The 19837-nt window shown below is 49.8% G+C and overlaps 7 protein-coding genes across 7 annotated transcripts; 6 read left to right on the top strand and 1 right to left on the bottom strand.

The window, feature by feature from the left end:
- Positions 1 to 48: 48 nt before the first annotated feature.
- M437DRAFT_40310 (membrane-associated proteins in eicosanoid and glutathione metabolism) lies at positions 49 to 653 on the top strand (the record flags this gene model as incomplete). The annotated part of the gene is made up of 3 exons (XM_041020173.1): positions 49 to 80; positions 167 to 344; positions 402 to 653. The coding sequence occupies 3 exons, from the start codon at positions 49 to 51 to the stop codon at positions 651 to 653; spliced, it is 462 nt and encodes a 153-aa protein (XP_040883885.1).
- A 452-nt stretch (positions 654 to 1105) lies between these two features.
- M437DRAFT_40287 (DUF625-domain-containing protein) lies at positions 1106 to 4022 on the bottom strand (the record flags this gene model as incomplete). Its single annotated transcript, XM_041020169.1, has 6 exons — positions 1106 to 2055; positions 2110 to 2277; positions 2327 to 3534; positions 3596 to 3677; positions 3740 to 3839; positions 3894 to 4022. 6 exons carry the CDS (start codon positions 4020 to 4022, stop codon positions 1106 to 1108), a joined length of 2637 nt encoding a protein of 878 aa, XP_040883884.1.
- A 2760-nt stretch (positions 4023 to 6782) lies between these two features.
- Positions 6783 to 7691, top strand: M437DRAFT_39021 (uncharacterized protein; the record flags this gene model as incomplete). The annotated part of the gene is made up of 2 exons (XM_041019936.1): positions 6783 to 7322; positions 7491 to 7691. 2 exons carry the CDS (start codon positions 6783 to 6785, stop codon positions 7689 to 7691), a joined length of 741 nt encoding a protein of 246 aa, XP_040883883.1.
- A 1330-nt stretch (positions 7692 to 9021) lies between these two features.
- On the top strand, positions 9022 to 10403 carry M437DRAFT_81334 (DUF914-domain-containing protein; the record flags this gene model as incomplete). The annotated part of the gene is made up of 2 exons (XM_041027538.1): positions 9022 to 9700; positions 9826 to 10403. The coding sequence occupies 2 exons, from the start codon at positions 9022 to 9024 to the stop codon at positions 10401 to 10403; spliced, it is 1257 nt and encodes a 418-aa protein (XP_040883882.1).
- A 4373-nt stretch (positions 10404 to 14776) lies between these two features.
- On the top strand, positions 14777 to 15786 carry M437DRAFT_81333 (uncharacterized protein; the record flags this gene model as incomplete). Its single annotated transcript, XM_041027537.1, has 2 exons — positions 14777 to 15018; positions 15069 to 15786. The coding sequence occupies 2 exons, from the start codon at positions 14777 to 14779 to the stop codon at positions 15784 to 15786; spliced, it is 960 nt and encodes a 319-aa protein (XP_040883881.1).
- A 490-nt stretch (positions 15787 to 16276) lies between these two features.
- On the top strand, positions 16277 to 17939 carry M437DRAFT_72379 (ketoacyl synthase domain-containing protein; the record flags this gene model as incomplete). Its single annotated transcript, XM_041025850.1, has 8 exons — positions 16277 to 16328; positions 16384 to 16550; positions 16602 to 16709; positions 16762 to 16833; positions 16886 to 16972; positions 17021 to 17287; positions 17349 to 17717; positions 17766 to 17939. 8 exons carry the CDS (start codon positions 16277 to 16279, stop codon positions 17937 to 17939), a joined length of 1296 nt encoding a protein of 431 aa, XP_040883880.1.
- Positions 17940 to 18241: 302 nt separating this feature from the next.
- On the top strand, positions 18242 to 19827 carry M437DRAFT_39154 (NicO-domain-containing protein; the record flags this gene model as incomplete). The annotated part of the gene is made up of 7 exons (XM_041019953.1): positions 18242 to 18445; positions 18499 to 18509; positions 18563 to 18635; positions 18686 to 18771; positions 18826 to 19104; positions 19157 to 19545; positions 19592 to 19827. 7 exons carry the CDS (start codon positions 18242 to 18244, stop codon positions 19825 to 19827), a joined length of 1278 nt encoding a protein of 425 aa, XP_040883879.1.
- Positions 19828 to 19837: the final 10 nt, after the last annotated feature.

Raw genomic sequence — 19837 nt, 5'->3', positions numbered from 1 at the left:
GTAAACATACTAAACATTTCTCGAGTTGTTGACTCATCTATACGCAAAATGGTTGCTATCAACATTCAACCCGAATACGGGTAAGACGAACCCCTCGGCGGACCAATCGCGTCGTCCCCGCTCGCTCGATTGCGTGCTAGGATGCTTGCTGACCGACCCCTCGTAGCTACGTCGTCCTCACTGCCGTCGGCACCTGCTTCCTGGGCACCTGGCATGGCATGAGATGCGGTGGCTTCCGCAAGGCCGCCGGTCTGGGCTACCCTACCCCCTACGCCGACTCTGCGATGATGAACGCCGCCTCTGCTGAGCAGAAGCACAAGCTGTACCTTTTCAACTGCGCCCAGGTAACATTCTGCGTACTCTAATGATCAGGAGCTGGACTGACTAGATCTCAATCACAGCGTGCCCACGGTAACTACCTCGAGAACCACTATGTTGCCCTTACCGCTCTGCTCGTTGGCGGTCTCCGCTACCCTCTGCTCAGCTCTGCTTTCGGTCTCGTCTGGTCGCTCGGAAGAATCGTGTACGCTGTTGGATACACCTCGCCAACCAAGGAGAACGGCAAGGGAAGATTGGCTGGTGCCTTCTTCTGGCTTGCTCAGCTTGGTCTGCTTGTCAACGCTGGCTTGACTGGCTACAACCTGGCCTTCTAAAAGAGTTATATACATTATACCCCAAAAACACACCCAGAAACAGATCATACATCTTTCCCAGTTCCTCTTGAGCTCTTTGTTACCTCAGATACACTTTCAAGGTTGCTCTCGCGTTGGATATCGCAGATGTGAGCACAAGGTAAGCTATCTCAACGAGCAATTACCCAGAACGTGGCGCTGAGTCGCTTGACAAGGCTCGAAACAGTAAGTATCGTGCATTTTTATAGCTACATTGTGACTGTCTTGCGCATAGGAGGATGGACAGAAAATACGTTGGGTCGTCACTACTGACAATCATTGCATTGTCTCAACATTCAGTGATGCACTGCACGTGGGATGGTCTGGCGAGAAAAAAATCAAACGCCTCGTCAAATGTCGTGATTGTCTGATAATTGAAGTTGGAATGAGAAAGAAAGACTGTATCGAGGGCCAAGACGCCTCTCGAGATGCTTTCATTGTTCACCTCCTTCTTCATTGCTCTTTCCTGATAAGGAGAGCGAGATGGGCCCGATGCTTATTCCCTTTTGTGGACCTGAGCTGTCGTCCTTGCTGCGCAAACTTCCTTTTCTTCTCAGCGGATGCCCTGTACCATTTTGCTGTTGGCTACTGGTAGGTGAATCCAAGTTCGCGGCCGACATATCACTGCGCACACTGCCTATGCTGCTGACTGAGCTGCGACGTTTGGCCGGAACCGCACCTGCCAATTTCTCCAAGTCGTCTTCATCGTCCTCTTCTCTTCTTCGTTTCTCTGGCACGACTGATAGCGGCGATCCCAGCGTGTCAGGCGTTGTCGGCTCGATGTTGGGCTCCTTCTTTTCAGCGGGCGTCCCTGGTGATGCTGCGAGCATCTCCATAGTATCCTCATCCTCGTCTTCGGGATAAGAAACCAGTGGTCGCATTGGAGGTCCTACCTCGGGAGCTTTTGCAGCAACGGTTTCCGGCAAGGAAGTTGCAGTCTCATCTTCTGTCTCGTCATCTGAAGTGGCATTGAAGTAAGCTTCTTCTTCCGCGTCGGCGTCCTTGAGCCCTTGCCAGCGCTGTCCACCAGCAACGAGACTCCGGTTCGGCGTTTCGCCGCCCTGGGTGGAAAAGCTGCTTTCATCAGGATAGAAGCCACTTTGTATCTGTTCGTACTTCATCACGAGAGCCCCAAATGTGTTGACATAGGTGATGCCAAGCAGCTTCTCCCGGTAGCCTTCCACGAGCGGTATAACCAGTTGCTTGAGGTTCTCGCGCTTGATAAACTCGAATAGCTCGAGACAGGCTGAATTGAGAAGATTGTCTCGAGGCATTGTCTGATAGACGATATCAAGGATTGGATCGAACACCCCTTTGGTGATCATATCTTTATTGTGGTGTTCATCATTGAGGGCAACACATGTTCGGAACCACTTGAGAGCCGCTAATTTTTGTTAGCATCAAAGTCTTGACAAAAAGACATTCCAGGCAAACGTACTGAGCTTCAAATGCTTCTGAGGGCAAGATAATAGCTGCGCAACGCGGCAATGTAGGTTTTCAGCAAGAATGTAATATTTACTTCGGAAGTTATGTTGGCGAATGAAGAAACATAGAATTTCGACCAAATGGACGAAAAGAGAGGCCTCCTGCACAGATATAGTTTGTACTAGAGCGTGTTAGTAATCAATCGATTAGAAAGGTCTCCATGAACTCACAACTTTGGCTGTGCTCAAGGTCCTTCAGTGGCTGGAAAAGGCGCTTCGCCCCATCGTTGTAGAAATTGTCCACAAAGCTTTCCATTTGAGCACTGGAATTAGGATTTGCACCCCTCATCTTGGCCATAAAATCCCCGTTAGTTCTACCTAGCATATCCATGGAAGTCGAGCTAGCATGCGGATCCAGGAGAACCTTAATCGCATCTGCCATCTGAGCTTTGACGCCCAAATCGACCTCGACAAGTAACAGCTCAATCAGTGTATCTGTCAATGGTTTGGTCTTTTGGTTGATGGAACGGAAGATGTGAGAACGCATCATGACAGGATCATGATCGATCAGCGCAACGAGAATGTCGGTGCCAGCAACACGTACAGAGGCATGGCGGTGGCGCAAAGCATATGTGACCACATCAAGAAGACCGCCGTGAATGAAATTTTGGAAAAGGTGAGCACGCGACTGTGCCTGGATGCTTTTTGCGACGGAGCAGCACGTCTGTATGAAGTGCACGGCATCTTTCTTGCGTTGATCGTCTGAATCAGGGGACGTGAAGATGGTAAAAAGCTCCTGGATGAAATCCTTGCTGGACTGGATATGATTAACGATGTCAACCTGGTTGTAGAAGATAAGAGAGTTGAGGACAGTGAAGGTGGGGTCGTCGAGGATGCGGGCTAGTACCACGTCCTTGAGATATTGCAAGCGATATGTGGCATGGATCTTGTTCTTAACGACTGGATTGTCAATGGCGACGACTTCCTTAAAACGAGATTCGTCGGCTAGGTAGTGTCGATGGTTGGCCTTGTGACTGGGGAAGTCTGGGTCATACTCTAGAGCACCAACGACACCCAAGATGGCATGATCCGAGACGGTCAATTCTATGATGGATGTGTCGTTGAGTAGAATGAGTGTCTTCATGATGGTACACAGGCGGTGCAGAGCTTGGATGTCCTCGACGTGTTCGGCGAGCTCTACCAATGGTAACAGCTTGGAAAGATATTGTGTCTCAGGAGCCATGATGAATTTGACTAGGGCATCGCGACCGTGTGTTGTCTGACTTGCTGCGCGCATCGTCTCTTGTACCTGGTGCAGGTTGGCTAGTTCGGGCATTGGTAGCAGCAGACCCTGACCATCCACGAGCTCGTCCGAAAGACCATCGTATTCGTTGGGGTGCATTGCGAGCATGCGCTGCTGGATATCTGTGATGAATTCCCTAGCACGCCATCCGCGTCAACTTTGTCCTGCTTGAGGTGCGAGAAACGACTCCAACTCACCATATCTGAGCGCATCCATCTGCCTCCTGAAAGCTCAAGGCCATGTCGATGCCGCTCGGTTCAGTCCATACTATAAGCGTGTCTGCGCATTGAATGCATCAGCTTGTGTCTTGGTATTTCGTTCGGCTGAGGGCGTATACCCACCCTGTTGTCTCTGATATCCATCGTCGCGTGAGATTCTCGTTTCGAGCAGCATGCGCTGAGCATCGTCTTCGGACTGGACGAAGATGCGCGCTTCGTCATTCTGCGATAGGCGGGCGTGTCAGCGCATTGCGAGTCGACAAATGGTGAACAAGACGGCGAGGCAACTTACGGCCAAGAGCTGACCGGCGCAAAATCCAGTACCACGGTCATACCAGTCATTGTTCTTGAGCTCGTAGACCTTGACGCGCTTGCGATCATTGAGCGGAGGAGCGGCAAGTGCCATCATCAATCAGATGTTGCGCACTGCCTGACTCCACAGCCCTTGGGGGCTCGTTGGATGCGTGTCTCGTGATGTTTCAAGCTCGTCTTCTCGGTGTGCCGTGTCGTGCCCGAGAGACGCGACGCGTGGTGTGCTGTGTAGACGGGGCAGCGTTCCCGCGTGTAGCGATGATGAGGCTGATGATGAAAATGATGGTAATGCGCGGTGGCTCCCGGCAATGGCGTGGGCGCAAAGAATTCAAGGGTTCCAGTCGGACGCGCCGATGGCTTTGATCGAACAAGCGCGTACGTAGGGCTCGATGTTGAGTTGTGGGCGTTGATCTGGCGGTCGTGTGTAGCACGCAACAGCATCCGAGATGCTTGTCGAGCCCAGGTCCCAGCACCCAGTCCCAGAGTCCGAAGCACGGGCTTCGCTTCTTGCGCAACGAACCCTCAGTCCCAACTCACTTGCCAGCCAGCCTCGTCTCTCTTGATGCCAAACACCACCTCGTAAATCCCGCGCGCATCAATAGTCTATGTTTCTTGCTGCCAAGCTCGTGTTGCAAGGTACAAAGCCCGTCCTTTTCAGCTCACGTATACCCATTCGTTCATTGTTATCGCTGCCTTCTTCATCTCGTTCTCGGGCTCGATCCGAAACCCTGCAATATCTCAGCACGTCATACTTGTTCCTATTTCCACAGCTTCACGTGATCTCCAGCATTCTTCCTCAGACTTGGATAGCCGCTTTTTGCAATCTTTGGTCGGCTTTCGCCCGCAGCCCGCTGTCTCCGCTGCTGATCTTGCGGCAGAGTGAAGTGTGTTTATCCCCATGGGCCATGGATCGCCTGCAGCAGATTTACGATCCACGATCGTCGTCGACATGCCGCTCTGTCCTGCAGATGCAGAGCTTGTTTCGAGTCATTATTGAAAGATACATACTGTACCATCTGCACAGACTAGCGAAATCAACTTTCTTGTTTGGTCTTCTTTAGAGATGCGACCCGTCTTCGACACCCACACCATGCACTCATTCTCGTCTTCACTTAACTCAGCTGTACTATACCCCGCAGCCGTGCTATGTCAGCGATACTTGTCACTCAATGCTACCGAACTCATTTTTTGTCTCAGTTTGTGGCTGCGGTCTGGGTCAGCATGAAGCAGTCCATGTGGGATACTGCTACAATGTGACGGCGACCACGACGATGGAACGACAACGTCGAGCCTTCTCCACGTTTGCAGTGCTGGTGTTCGAAGCATTCCTCGTTTTTGTCTCATCTCATGGTCTCGGCCACCGCGTCGTACTCGAAAACCGTTGCGTAGGGCCAGGCCAGATTCCCACATTGGAACGCCAGCCGTGAGCCATACCATGTTTTAAGTACCTGCGATAGCCATGACCCCACGAGTATCGATTCGTCCAAGGTGCCACAGGTTGCGCCTTTGGGAAAATGCTGACTCTTGCCGCTCTACTCTATGACCCTGATGGATTTGAATTTTCGCCAACAACCTTCAGACAAATCATGCGTGGTGCGAACAACGGTAACTCGATCTGTTTGGGCGCTGCTGTAGTCAATTTCGACTTATCTTCCTGCTAGCCAAGTGCTGCTGCAAGGACTTGGTAGTAAGTCCTTGGACGTCTGCATAATGACGGAGTTCATGCAAGTTACCGAGTACATCTTCAGGTACGAACTATTGATAGATGGCCTGCTCGCGAAACATCTCGGTTGTAGAGGCACAGCGACCGCCCAGCCTATCCGGTTTCACTCCTTTTCGTTTGCAGCTTTTCAGCTTCAGCTCCGAATCCAGCTCCAGCTCCAGCTGCTGCACACGTGGATGCGATTGGCATGACCACTATCGTTCTTCTCGAATCTAGCATGCGCCAGTTTCAGAAGCGCCACAGTATCTGTCAAACTCTGATCACGACCGTTGTTCCTGGATCAAGCTAACGTCTGTGCACGGTTCCTCTCGTGCTTCCTGAAGTGGAAAGTCAACGGCACGTCCGGGAGACCGACAACTCAAGATCCGGTTGACTTTCGTTTCCAGTCGGTTCTGACGATAAGAATTACAGTTCTTCATCATGCCAAGACTATTGCTCTGGGATGCTTTGCAGTCTGCCCTCAGTAAGCTGTTACAATGTCTCGGATGATACTCCCATCCAAGTGCAACATCGTCATGGACCCGTCTCCTTTTCACCGCAAAGGTGGAACTACGGCATACCGGTGACCGCCGCGGGATCATAGAACTCCGACGATGCAATTGTGTCGTGTCAATCTTGTATCATGCAGAGCTGCATACTAGAAGAAACCGGTCGCGCTCCAGCTCATGTAGGTGCAATCATGCTGTCCCGATTGAGCGGATTTACAAGCATGAGCCAACCTTAACAGAGACCTGATAGTACCCAGTCGTTTGGCCCTAGCATATTGTATGTTCCGCTCTCTGCCACCCCTGGCTACAAAGCTAGTCAACTCGAGGCATGTTCTTGGCCGTTGCCTGCGCAGTGGATCGTCAACCTTCCGCACGTTTTGACCTCGTCCGTCAAATACTTTATTTTTGGCGCCACGCTAGATTCAGAGCCGTGCGATCAAGGTCCCTGGCTGAGCCCGGGAATCTCTCTGGTGCACCCGTTCTGTGAAGTAATCAAAAGGCCGCTGTCCCTCGAGATTTGCCCTCTAGTAAACAACTCCTTCTGTCCTACTCACCAATTTATCCACCTTCGACATAAGGACTTGAGATACATACGATACTACCCATCCTTCCACCAAACAGCTTTCCATTGTAAACGACCAACATGTCCATCATCTCAAAGCTCAAGGGAGCCAAAAAGGCCGCGGACGACCACAAAGCAAAGACAGAACAGGAACCAAAGCCTGCTACTGCCACTGTACCTTACAAACATGTTCCTACTCATGCCGCTACCGATGCTATGACCAGCTCACCTGGAGGTTGGAAAGCCGAAGAGATTGCATACCAGAACAAAGCTCGTCTCAGCAGAATTGGTAGCGACTATTCTACACGCCCATCTACTTCTTACGCCTCCACATCGCGATCCAATAGCAGACCAGGATTCAACAGAGCCAACAGCGATTCTTCCTTGGACTTCACATCACCCTCTCCAGGTTTCTCAATGCCTGGCAGATCAACAGCCTCTTCCATGAGATCGGCTGCGATTTCACGCAACACCAGCTACCAAGGTCTTGAGAAAGTCATGGAGTCCGATCGTGATCAGGAGCCAGTATTTGCAGCCGCACTGTTGGCCAACAGATCCAAAGCATCACGCTCTCCTCGTGGTTCCACCCGAAGCTCGCTAGGCAAGAGCCCCTTGTCTAGTGTTGGTGAGTGTCTCTCTATATCACCTGACGTTTCTCAAGCTAATGCATGTCCAGAATCGTCCGCGGATTCTTCGCCTGCAGAAAGTGAAAACAGTTCGCCTACTGGCTCAAGCAGTAAGACAATCGTTATAGTTACAATTTCCCCGATCGCGGCTAACCATTCATAGGTGGTCAAATTGAACTCAGATCATCGGCGGTTGCCTATGCACCCGCTCTCGAGATTCATCCTGGAGACAGAGTCAACCAAATGCCCGTGGGGAAGCCTGAGCGCAAGTACTTTGGACACAACAAACCACCCATGTCCGAAACCAAGGAAGCACCTGCGCCAGCACCTGTTGTGGTCAAGAAGGAGAGGTTCTCCTTCATGAAGCGAGGCAACAGTTCTGTTGCTGCTCATTAGAAGTCCTACTGAGGCTGTTCTGTTCGAAACTGCAAGATGTTGACGGCAAACGTCTACACCGAGCAAATGACACCTCCAGTCAGAGGGAAACGCTTTTCACGACTCTCCTATGTTTTCGGATTCTTTCTTGTTGAGTGTTTGTTGAGCGAATTGGGTTGGATCCAGGAGTTGGAAATTACTACAGCACGACCGTAGCGACAGTTGTTTATGGGTCTGGGGTCACGCTTTGAAGTTTTTTTAGAATGCAGGGGTGCTGCAGGCACTCTGCAACTACACGAAGCGAAGACGATACATGCAATCACGATATCACTATTGTTTCCATTATCTTGCCAAGTTTTTTGCTTTTTACGCAAACACAATCTTTTTTCCAGCTCTGGCCTCTATGTGCCTAGATGCGCATGGATATACCACAGGTTCAGAAGACGCTATTGAAGTAACTATTCCTATTTTGAGTTTCAAGAAGCGAGCGGAGGATTCATGACCTTTCGCTATCGGTAGACAACAAACGCAATGATGATCGATAAGGCTGTTGGGAGATGAGGCAATGATCCTTTCTCAGCAAAACACGTGTGGATGCATGAACCCAAGGTCCTGTCAATAAAGCAAGAGAACTACTTGGTTTACAGGTTCGGCTCTATTTTACGGGTTTTTGCTGCAGGGCCACGAACTTCAGCTCGACTCGCGTCAGCCAATCGAGCCTCAGCCCAAACCATGTCAACGGCTATCCCTCGAGGCTCGGCTCAACAGGGGCGAGTGAGCTTATCATTATTGTTGTGAGGGCTCGTACGCTGACCATTCACCACTTCCGTACGAAAAGAAAGGCCGGCCGCCGAACGTGGCATTCGCATGTGCCGCCTCTCCTGAATAGAATACGATAAGGCCAAAGGATGAAGCGAGGTGTGGATTCAAACTTGATTGAGGCTGGACAACGAATCCTTTTAGCACGATGGTCGCTCAGCACTCCGGAGTGATAGCCGCCCAATGTTTCTTGAGGCTCAAAAAGAACACGGCACATGTGGCAGTGCGTTGTTCCCGCGTTGAGATCTGTTGATGGATTTTGCACAAGTTCTGGACCTGGCTTGGCGATAGCAGGATCATGGTGGGCCAATCAAACGAGTCCATGGCACCAGTTCTGGTTCATCGATTGGATGAAGCAGAAAAAAATCGACCGAGCTGATTGACTCGAACATTTGCTATCTTTCACGCGGCGCACACAACTAGACTGGCGTGTTGTTTTCTGGCGCCTGTTCAGCCCTCCGCATCCGAACCAAGTCAGGCGATTGCGCCGAGCTGTCAGCATGAGCCACCAAGTCGAGCAGCAACACGAAACCGACCAGGCCAGCGACATCATCGAGGTCGAGCCTGTCGTCGAGAGAATCACTGTCAAGACCAAAGGAACCAACACAACTCCCGAGCCTTCGACACCCAGCTCGAGCATCCACGGCAGAGTTCATGGCACCCCCGAAATTATAGATGATGGAGGGCTTGTACACGAATACGAAGAAAGAGAAGGCGCAAAGAAGCCACGCTTCGCATACCTAAGGACAAGAGATTTCTGGATCGTGCTCCTGCTCACTCAGGTCATTGCTCTGGCTCAGACTGGAACAAACACTCTCACATCCTTGATCAATGCTCGAGGCACGAGTATCCCGGCCTTCCAAACCTTCTTCAATTATGTCCTGCTCAACATAGTATACACGTCCTTCACCCTGTACAAGTATGGCTTCAAAAAATGGGGAAACATGGTTGTCAAAGATGGTTGGCGATTCTTCATCTTGGCCTTCTTGGATGTCGAGGGCAACTACTTCATCGTGCTTGCCTACAAGTACACAAATCTCCTGTCTGCTCAGCTTTTCAGCTTCTGGACTGTCGTCGTCGTAGTTGTCATTTCGCTGGTTCTTCTCAAGGTTCGCTACCATCTTGCACAGTACGGAGGAATTGTACTTGCATGCGGAGGCTTCGCACTTTTGATTGCCAGTAAGTTGAAATCAACCATCTAAGCACATGGCGCCGTTGTTTGTTTGTCTGTACAACATGCCTGTATTTAGCTGTGGTGCTCGTCATCCAATTTCATCAGACGATGCTAACCACAATCGAAACAGGTGATTATATTACAAAAAGCAACAATTACTCTCCTGTCAACGCTCTCAAAGGAGATCTTTTCTGTCTCCTCGCTCAGACTCTTTACGGTTTCAGTAACACATTTGAGGAATTCTTGGTCTCGAAACGACCCATGTACGAAGTTATTGGCCAACTCGCATTCTGGGGCATGTTCATCAACGGCGTCCAAGCTGCCATTTTTGACCGCCACTCCATTCAGGAAGCACATTGGGACGGAAAAATCATTGGCTACATTGTTGGCTACACTTTGCTGTTGTTCATCTTCTACTCCCTGGCACCGATCGTCTTCCGCATGAGCTCGGCTGCTTTCTTCAACATTGGTCTGTTGACGGGCACCTTCTGGGGAATCGTTGTTGGTACTCAGGTTTTGGGCTACCACATCCACTATCTCTACCCCATTGCTTTTGTTCTCATCATTCTCGGACATTTCGTTTACTACGGCACCGAGGGTGTCTTAGGCGAGGCCAAGAAACCATGGCTTGGAGAGAACCAAGAGCTTGGTGAAAGTGGCCTTGGAACAGCTCGTCGCCGTGCTGAGCACCCTAACGCCATTGTCTGATTGTTTGGCGTTCACAGTCTTGGGATATGCTGCTGCTCCCATTCATCTCGGACATATTCTTTTTGATGTTTTGCTTATATCTCGGCTACTGCACATATGACTTTATGATTCTACGTCAAACAGTTCTACACTGTCTGCTATGTCAATATCTCTTTCTTTTTGGTTTCCAACGTGCTGTTGATAGTAACATCCTCTGCACATGACACTTGATCGTTATATCACACAGAAGATCTCGCTATACGACAAAGAGTGCCTTGCGAACAGAACATATCACATGTATACATAAGGTCATCAGAACCTAATGACCACCTCGCTAATCGCAATACGATAATCTTGCGATCTATGGTCTGCATCTGTATGAAACCGATACGAATAGATGTCCGTTTTCAAAGGGGCAACTCTGGGAGCGACCTTCAGATTGATCCAGACACTCAGACATCGTGATTCAATTCACATATTACGTTTTCTAGAAGTTCAATACCTTGATGGTGCTGACAGGGGGTCCATATCGGACAGGGTTGGACTCACACCCACTACTCGCTGGTAGGGTCACCCTAGTCAACGATGAACATGATCTCTACACGCAACGAGATCGATGATAACAGCGAGAAAATTATCAAGACGATAGAGGTAAAAGAGAATTTCTAAGACTCATGGGAAGTCGTACACTCAGAGAAGTACAAAGCTTATGGAAGCAATTTCGCTTTTCGAGTGCGACATCAGATAAAGGTCTTGACCACCGCACACACACATGTACTACGAACTCGGACGATGGCCACAAACCTCAAATCTAATGATCACCTACTTCAATCTATGTTCGTCTTACTGTAGAGCCATGTTGAGATCAGATCGGTCGAGAAGACAGCTTGCCATTATCTCTTATGAACAGGTCTTGGAGCCCGAGTCTAGAAGAGGCATCGTCGACGTCGAGCTGATCAGATGACTCATACTTGCAGGCGTATCGATACGGTTGAGAGACAGGCAAGGAACCTCGTCTCCATCATTGCCTATGACAGGCTATAGAATAGGCACGCTTGTCAGCAACATGCATGAGAATGCTCTTTGAGCCAGCATCAAGACCCGCCTTTGGCCCGGGAGTTGATGGTCCTAGTATTCTAACTTGGCCACTGTCATCGTCAGAATGAAGATTCTAGTTCAGCGAGACAACACTTAGTCATGATGCACAAGTCAGTATCGAGACTAGCTGGTTCGTAATGGTCGAGGACAGCACAGATGATGCAGAAGTCAGGACTAATCATTCTCTGGCTCGAAGAGAATGCGCACAAAATCAGGAAAGAGGTCGGGGTCATGGCCAATGAGATCTTGTCGATGGAAGTCGTACGACCCCTGTCTCGCAGAGCAAGAGTCGGGTCAAAATGAAAGGGCGTCCATCTTCTAACAACAGACTTGACCATCCAGAATGAGCACTGACCCGTGCTACTTCGCCAGCAACCCATCGCTTGTTTGTTGATGATCTAGGTCATGCTCGGGTTGATGTTGACTTACTGTTTATCAAACGCTCATTGGTAATTGCCTTGCTTTCGTTCAAGATCCGCGTCCTGACCTGCTGTACAAATATCATGTTTTCGTGGAGAATGTGCGAGCTGAAGACTGCCTGAGAGCTGTTCTTTCACGATGTGCACATAGCTTTTTTAGGACATATTCATTGTCTTGATATAGCTGGACGGACATCATCTTGCCGCTGCCATGTCATTATTCGGAAGCCATGTCGTGTACTCAAGGGTATACTGCTTTTCAGCGCGTGTCCACTTACCACGTCAAGAATCCTTCCGGCTTCGTCTTTGAGTTTTCTCTGTGTTGTGTCTGTGTACTCTCGTCCACCTTGTCTTCAGTCGTTGATGCCGTCCGCGCATACGATGGCTCTTGAGCTACTTAAATCATGAGCCGGAGCTTCAGCTTTCGCGTCCACCATGAGACATGCATGAGGTGCTGTGGTCCTGGCGCGATAAATTCTTGGTCGGGCACATGTGGGATCTCTTCGTAGTCTCTGGTAACCTTCGCTAGGAATGTTGTCATTGAGACGTTTCGTGCTGTTTGACGGATATGCTTTGACTTTCGAATGCACCTCGTGAGTTTGAGAAAGTAGAAGGTTCACCCGGGTATCGCATCGCTCTCACCACGTTGTGACTTGTCCTGGGGTTTCCATCGCGTCGGCTAAGTTGCAGGTCTTCTACCGCACGACTCCAGACCGATGAGTACAGTCAGACGACTCTGCACAGACTTGAAAGATTCTTCGAGTTCGAGTACAGTCTCGATATCTTGGCAGGTACGAGAGCCGTTTGACGGCGCAAAGGTCGGATGTTGCATTCCTGGAGTCTATGCCTGCATGACGTTGTGGTCGGGCCGAGTTGGCGTCGGGATTATATCTTATCCATCGCCTATGGAGCGATTGCAAGTTGCGGGTTCAATTCTTGTGCGTCGTGTCCCTGCTGATGTCACCAAGTGATGAAGGTGTTTCAACCTTCCAATCGAACACGTCTTCGATCATGCGCTATTCTTGGACGATAGATGGACTTCCAAAAATTCCTGAAACTTCACAGCCATTGTGGGATATTGATGTTGCGAAGCAGTGTGGCTTTGCAGATTTGAAGTCCTCCAACTTCCGCTCGCGCTCGGGTCAAGATCTGCCACGACCAAGAACTGTTCGTGCATTGCTCGAATTGGCATTGTGATGCTGATCGTTGCGATCGAAAGCAGTAATGCATCACGCGGGAACTTGCCATCGTGATCGAAGAGGTCAAATTTAGGGTAATATTGTAGCGTGTGACTAAGAGTCAAAAGTTGGGCACTCCTGCTTCGATTTGCACGCGTGTACAAGCTCGCTCTCACAGAACATCCATGAAATATGGACGGCGGGGTATGAACTCCGGGCAGAGCGGAATTATCTGGAGGACGAAGCTGACGAGTACGGGAGTATTGTGGGCCTGTGGAGTAATGCCGGTAGCGTTTGTGCGGAGAGATGGAATCTGCATTTGGCTATCGTTGCGGGAAAACAAAGAAACGAGCAAGTTATGATGAACAAAGAAGGGAGCTCACGGAGCGCAGGAAGGGACTCCCCATGCTTCCGCCCGGCAGCCACGGCTAATAATTTTGTCGTGGGATGGTGAATCAAGCAAGCTACGCGGAAACTGAAGCCGCCGCTCATGGCTCCGGGTATGAATGTACATAGAGGCATACTCATTGTCTGATGACTCACAGGCAAGCAATACTCGGCAATAAGGCCCTGGTTGGCGCGGTACTGAGCAGAAGGTGTGTAAAGTTTCGTCGGTGATGCCATACAAGGCGTGACAGACGCGATGTGGTATCATGGGCGGAACAACGCTTCGTCTCTGTACTGTACTCTGGGCAGCGTGTAGTCAAGGCGAAGGACGATGCATGGCGGTTAGTCACGGCGTCTTGGTGCGTAAACATGCAAGCTGTTAGTCAGGAATTATCATAGCTTGCGGGTGAGAATTGAGCAAGTGGGGAGGACGAAAGCGCGTGCAGTCTGGACTGCGAATCAAGTCGACACGAGTTTTGCCGAAAGGCCAAGTGCGGACAAGGGTCTTCTGGAGAAAGCGCCAACCCTATCCATCACCCACTGCGTCGTGGCCGCTTCCAAAGATGTCATGCGTCCAATTCGACCAAAATTGCGAATCGCTCCACTTGCCCAAGGCCACTCAGCGTCTGATGAGCCAAGGGGGGTCACAAGTAGCCCGTTTTATCCTGCACCGTTGTGTGCGTGGACAAGAGTCTCCTCGAGTCTACTTTTACATACTAAACCCACCTTTCTCTTCTTCTTGAAATCCTCCAGATTCCAATTACACTTTGGCAGATCTGCACAAGCTGTCTTGATCTCCTTGTTCATACCGCCTGCAGTACCTGCAGCAAGTACTTCCTCTGTATTGTTCCGGATCGACGACGCCTTTTATTGGCAGCCCTTATCGGCAAAGACCCTCGCTTTCTTTGATAGAAAAGCCTCACCGCTGCAGCAGTAGCATCCATCGACGGGTACGCTCTCGTTTTCTGTATTTCTTGTCTCTGCCTGGTCTAGCAATGAAATCTGCTTGTCGACGAGCATCGAGCAGACCGACTGCGATCTGCTCAGCCGTGTTTCCGATTCTCTGCAAAGCCGATTCAGGGAGCCCGTTCTGACACATTCAACGACAGTTACATTTTTGGGCGACGTCTATCTCCAGCCTTTACATAGATAAGGACGCACGCTCCTCAGCAAGGCGCGCCCTATCTGTGTTCAGTGCTGTACAGTAAATACCGCTGTTTGCTTGGTTACACCTTGCCTCGGCCACCCTCGGCTTAACTTGCATGCCAACCACATTCGTTTATGATAAATCGCGCTCTTGTCCTCGATAAACATGAGTCCTCCGCAACAAAATGCGCGCAATCAGACGTCGACCACTCGCCGAGCTGCACCTACACATACCCGCACGTTGAGACCTCCTCCCCCACCGGGTGCTCGAAAGAATAGCCACTCGGGCCATTCCAAGAAGAGTCTTGCCTGCACGAAGAACATTCTTGGTTCTGGCAAGAACAACAGCAAGACAGAGACAGAAGTCACGGTAGAGGACGAAGACATGGCTGGTCTTCCGCAATTCTGGTGAGCACACCCTGTCCGTTGCTCGTCCAGGCTTGACTAACCCATTTCAGTGCTACTTGCGAAAAGCAGATCCTCACACCTGCTTGCAACTCAATCCTGTACTGCTCAGAGAGCTGTCGCCGGAAGGACCACAACAAGCCTCTCAGTCATTCGATTTTGCCATCGGAGCCCTCACCACAGCCAACTACCCCCCGCAGCTCGTACTTCTTCGATGATCACCAGCCCGAGATTCTTCCTATGCGATCACCGACTGTTGTTCGCCCACCATCCTTGGCTTTCTCAGACGATAGTTTCGACCTGTCTGCCTGTGAAGAGCAACCCAAATATCGCCGCAGCGAAAGCGATGGTTCTCGATGGCTCTCGCAGTTTCACCATAACTCCGCCGACCACAGCCCTCGTCGTGCGAGCTATGATCCGTATACGCCGTCACTGTCGCACACTCCAACCTCGCTGCTCAGTACTGCTGGATCATATCTGTCTACTCGCCCACTTCCAGGTCGCAAGAATCCCTACAGCGCATCTTTCAGCTCTCTCTCGGTTGACCTTGTGACGCCGGTTGTCAACACCGAGTCATTGGCAGCGCCAACCGATCTCAGTCACCAGAGTACTTCTCTACGTAGTAGTGCAAGTACCAGCACTGCGTTGCGCGTCGTCGAGGGCGAGATGAGTTACGGCAAGAAGGATTACCCCGAAACTTCGCCTAGCAAGGGTAGCCTTCGACAACTTTTCTTCCACGAGGCTATGCAGGCTCCTCCTAAAAACGAGTAGCATGCATTGCTCCTCTTGTTTTCTGTTTTGCATATTATCGGTTTTAATTATACGAGGTTTATGACGGATACAGGGTTATGGAACAATCTCTGGTCATATTGACGAAAAAATAGCATCAGCATGGGAAAGGCTTAGATCCTTGGGAGTTTTGGAAGGGGAAAAAGTGTTTTTAGCAGCGTTACGAGAAAGATAGTGTCAGCTTGAATGATAACCTTTGAACATTTGACCGTGTTTAGCAAACACAAACTTCACATCCTTATAACCATCATTATCTGCAGTTGACACCAATTGATCAGTCTGTGTTCAGGGCCTCGCATATGATAAAAGTGTCTAGCACTAGTGGTTACGTGTGGTCGTTCAGAAGAACGAGCATTTGTGCGGAACGTACAAAACATGCACATCTGGTCCGTGCAGACACGCCTTTGCCGAAGCATTCTCGCTGGACTGAAAGGCATATATCCTGTTCCAATTTTGACCAATGCAAGATGCAATGCGGAGGGTAGTTATAACAGGCCTGGGAGCTGTTACTCCTCTCGCCGTTGGTGGGTTGGATAAACATGACATTTCTTCAAGACGTAATACTCATCTAATTTTCAGGTGTTCGGCCGACCTGGAAGCGACTGATTGATAGTCATTGTGGAATAGTAAACATCAAGGACAGGGATCCAAGGTTCGCATCTCTACCATCACAGGTTGCGGGCGTCATTCCTTCTGGTCTCAAATTGAATGGCGGATGGCATTCCAAAGAATGGTTGCAACCAGGCGTGAGCAACACACTACACCGTCCCTCAATATTGTATTAATCGGGAAATTAGGATGACCGGAAGATGGCATTGTTTGCACAATATGCTATGGCTTCGGCAGAAGAAGCTCTGCAAGACGCGAACTGGATACCCCAGTCTGAAGAAGATCTCCAAGCAACAGTACGTGAGCAGTAATCATCGGAACATGAAGTAATGCTGAGCTTGACTGTAGGGTGTCTACATCGGCTCTGGTATAGGAAGTCTGGATGATGCCTACAATACAGCTGTAGAGTTTGAGAAGGGTGTACGTATAAAATAATGTCTTACGTGGAAACGAACTACTGACACCATCTTAGGGCTACAAGAAAGTATCGCCACTGTTCGTACCCAGACTCTTGATCAACCTAGCCGCAGGTCACATTTCAATGAAATATGGATTCAAGGTGTGTGTGATTATCCCAATGGCAAATTGCCTGGACTAACGTAAGTAGGGCCCCAATCATGCAGCGACAACGGCCTGTACAACAGGAGTTCACGCCATTGGTGATGCTGCCCGTATGGTCGCCTTTGGAGATGCAGATGTCATGGTCGCTGGCGGTGCAGAGTCCTGCATCCATCCACTCGCCGTTGCTGGGTTTGCTCGCGCTAGAAGTTTAGCTACAGATTGGAACGACAACCCCCAGAAGGCTTCAAGGCCATTCGACAAATCGAGAGCAGGTTTCGTGATCGGTGAAGGAGCTGGTGTCGTAGTGCTCGAGGTAAGTATCACATACGAAGTATGTTATGGTGCGATATGTTCTAATCACAATCGTCATATAGGAATTGGAGCACGCAAAAGCACGAGGTGCATCTATCTATGCTGAAGTCAGAGGATATGGTCTCTCTTCTGATGCACATCATATGACGGCTCCCCGAGAAGATGGCCAGGGCCCATATCTCGCCATGAAGCGAGCACTAAAGCAAGCCAGCATCAAACCTGGTAGTGTTGACTATGTGAATGCTCACGCCACATCCACCGTACTTGGTGATGCTGCTGAGAACCGTGCTATCAAGACATTACTGCTCGGCGAAGATGGATACACGAGCGCTAGCCAGGTCAATATCAGCAGCACTAAAGGTGCAGTAGGCCACTTGCTAGGAGCTGCCGGAGCCGCAGAGACCATATTTACTGTCCTTGCATTACAGAATGTATGTACTAGTCCAACAACCCGACTAAACCCGACTGACCAGGCACAGAACACTCTGCCACCGACCCTGAACCTCGAACAGGCTGGCGACCCTGCCACCGATTTTGATTGCAACTATGTTCCAAATACAGCTCAGGACTGCAATGTGCAAGTTGCTTTGTCCAACAGCTTCGGGTTCGGAGGAACGAACGCAAGCATTTGTCTAAGCAGATATCAGAAGTAAATATTGACTTATTCGAGCCTGTAGCTCGTACTCGATAGCTAAGCTTCAAGTACCGCTTCTATGAACACATGAGTATGTCAACCTGACGACTTCGTATTTATTGCTCGATGGAAACTGTCAAGCCTCACGAGAAGCGGCGCGCCCCAGATTCAACAGCGGGCCGGCGCCCACACATGCCCCACCTGGTTGATAAGTGACGGGAACTCAAGTCATATCTGTATACTGTGATTTTCTCTTCTCTGTTTTTTTCTTTTCCTCATTGAAGGTGACATCCGGTCGAAAGAATTGTCTAGGAAGTAAGAATGTCGTCCCCGGTCGAACCTTTGATGGTTGGCCCAGAGAATGAGGGCAACCAGAACGCCATTTATCTTCGGCTCAAAAGCAAAGGCAAGCACTACCATGCAAAGATTCCAGTGTTGAAGCGTTTGCCGTTTCCTTCTATTGCAATCATTTCATTGCTGGTTCTCGTGAATCTCTTGGTGTGGATTGCCGTTGGCATAGTTCTTGTGAGTCGGTCCTGAAACGATTATTTCTATGACTAGACCCTAATTGTCTGCAGAGCTATCATACGTAAGAAGAGGACAATACCGAGAGGATTTAATATGATATTGATCATTGGTCAGGTCCCTGGTCTCTACTGCCGTGCTTTCATACTCTCTGGGTCTGAGACATGCTCTTGACGCAGACCATATATCGGTATCTAAGATTCAAACACACGAACGCAAACCTATCATTGACACCAATAGGCGATCGATCTTATGACTCGGCGTTTGATTGCTACTGGACAGCGCCCAGTCACAGTCGGCACATTCTTCTCGTTGGGACACTCAACGTATCTAAATCCTACATGCATTTTGCCCTGTCAAGCATACTGATTGACAAATAGCATCGTTGTGATAACCTCGATCGTAGTAGCTTCGACCGCCGCAGCTGTCTCTTCACGATTTGGAGCCTTCTCTCGCGTGGGTGGCATTATCGGAAGTAGCGTCTCGGCGACCTTCCTGATCGTGCTTGGAATTATGAACGTCTTCATTCTATACAAACTCATCAAACAATTGCGCGAGATCATCAACACTCCTGCTGACTCACCAGAGCCCGAGTTTCAGATTGAAGGTGGAGGATGCCTTTTCCGCGTGCTCAAAAGGATGTTCAAGCTCATTGATCGGTATGCCACTGGAGCGAAACTTGTATCAGATGGGAGCTGACCAGTTATGCAGTCCATGGAAAATGTATCCTTTAGGCGTAATGTTTGGCCTAGGATTCGACACTTCGTCAGAAATCGCTTTGCTGGGCATCAGTGCCATCTCCGCCAGTCAGGGCACCTCATTTTGGCTCATTCTTCTGTTCCCTGTTTTGTTCACTGCAGGAATGTGTTTATTAGACACTACGGATGGTGCACTCATGATGGCTCTATACACATCAACACGTCTGGCAAAGGACACCATCGCTGTGTTATACTATCAGGCTGTTCTCACTGGCGTCACTGTGATGGTGGCTGTAGTCATTGGTGTTATACAGTTTCTTGGTATGCTCCAAGGAGCTGCCAATCTCGAAGGTGGATTCTGGAATGGTGTTGAGGTTGCGAGCGACAATTACGACATTATCGGTAAGTTGTACCTGCTACAAAACAACATGAGCTAAACAAATTTTAGGTGGCGCTATATGTGGTAGCTTTGTCGTCTTTGGCGTTCTGAGTGCTATTCTCTACCGTCCGTGGAGAAGACGTGTTGATGCGAAGCGAAACGCACTCATCAGACCATATGATATGGAGGAGTTCGACATAACAGAGCCTCGCAATACCGAAGGCACACATGGCGAACCTGAACTCGTTCAAGAGGCTCCAGAGCCTTTCGTACGTTCAGATAGGAAAGGGGATCATGTCGTGTGATCGAGTTCAT

Source organism: Aureobasidium melanogenum (genome assembly GCF_000721775.1).
Source record: "Aureobasidium melanogenum CBS 110374 unplaced genomic scaffold scaffold_2, whole genome shotgun sequence".
Lineage (NCBI taxonomy): Eukaryota > Fungi > Ascomycota > Dothideomycetes > Dothideales > Saccotheciaceae > Aureobasidium > Aureobasidium melanogenum.
The sequence above is the reverse complement of the archived record's forward strand: the minus strand, read 5'-3'. Positions and strand labels throughout refer to the sequence as shown.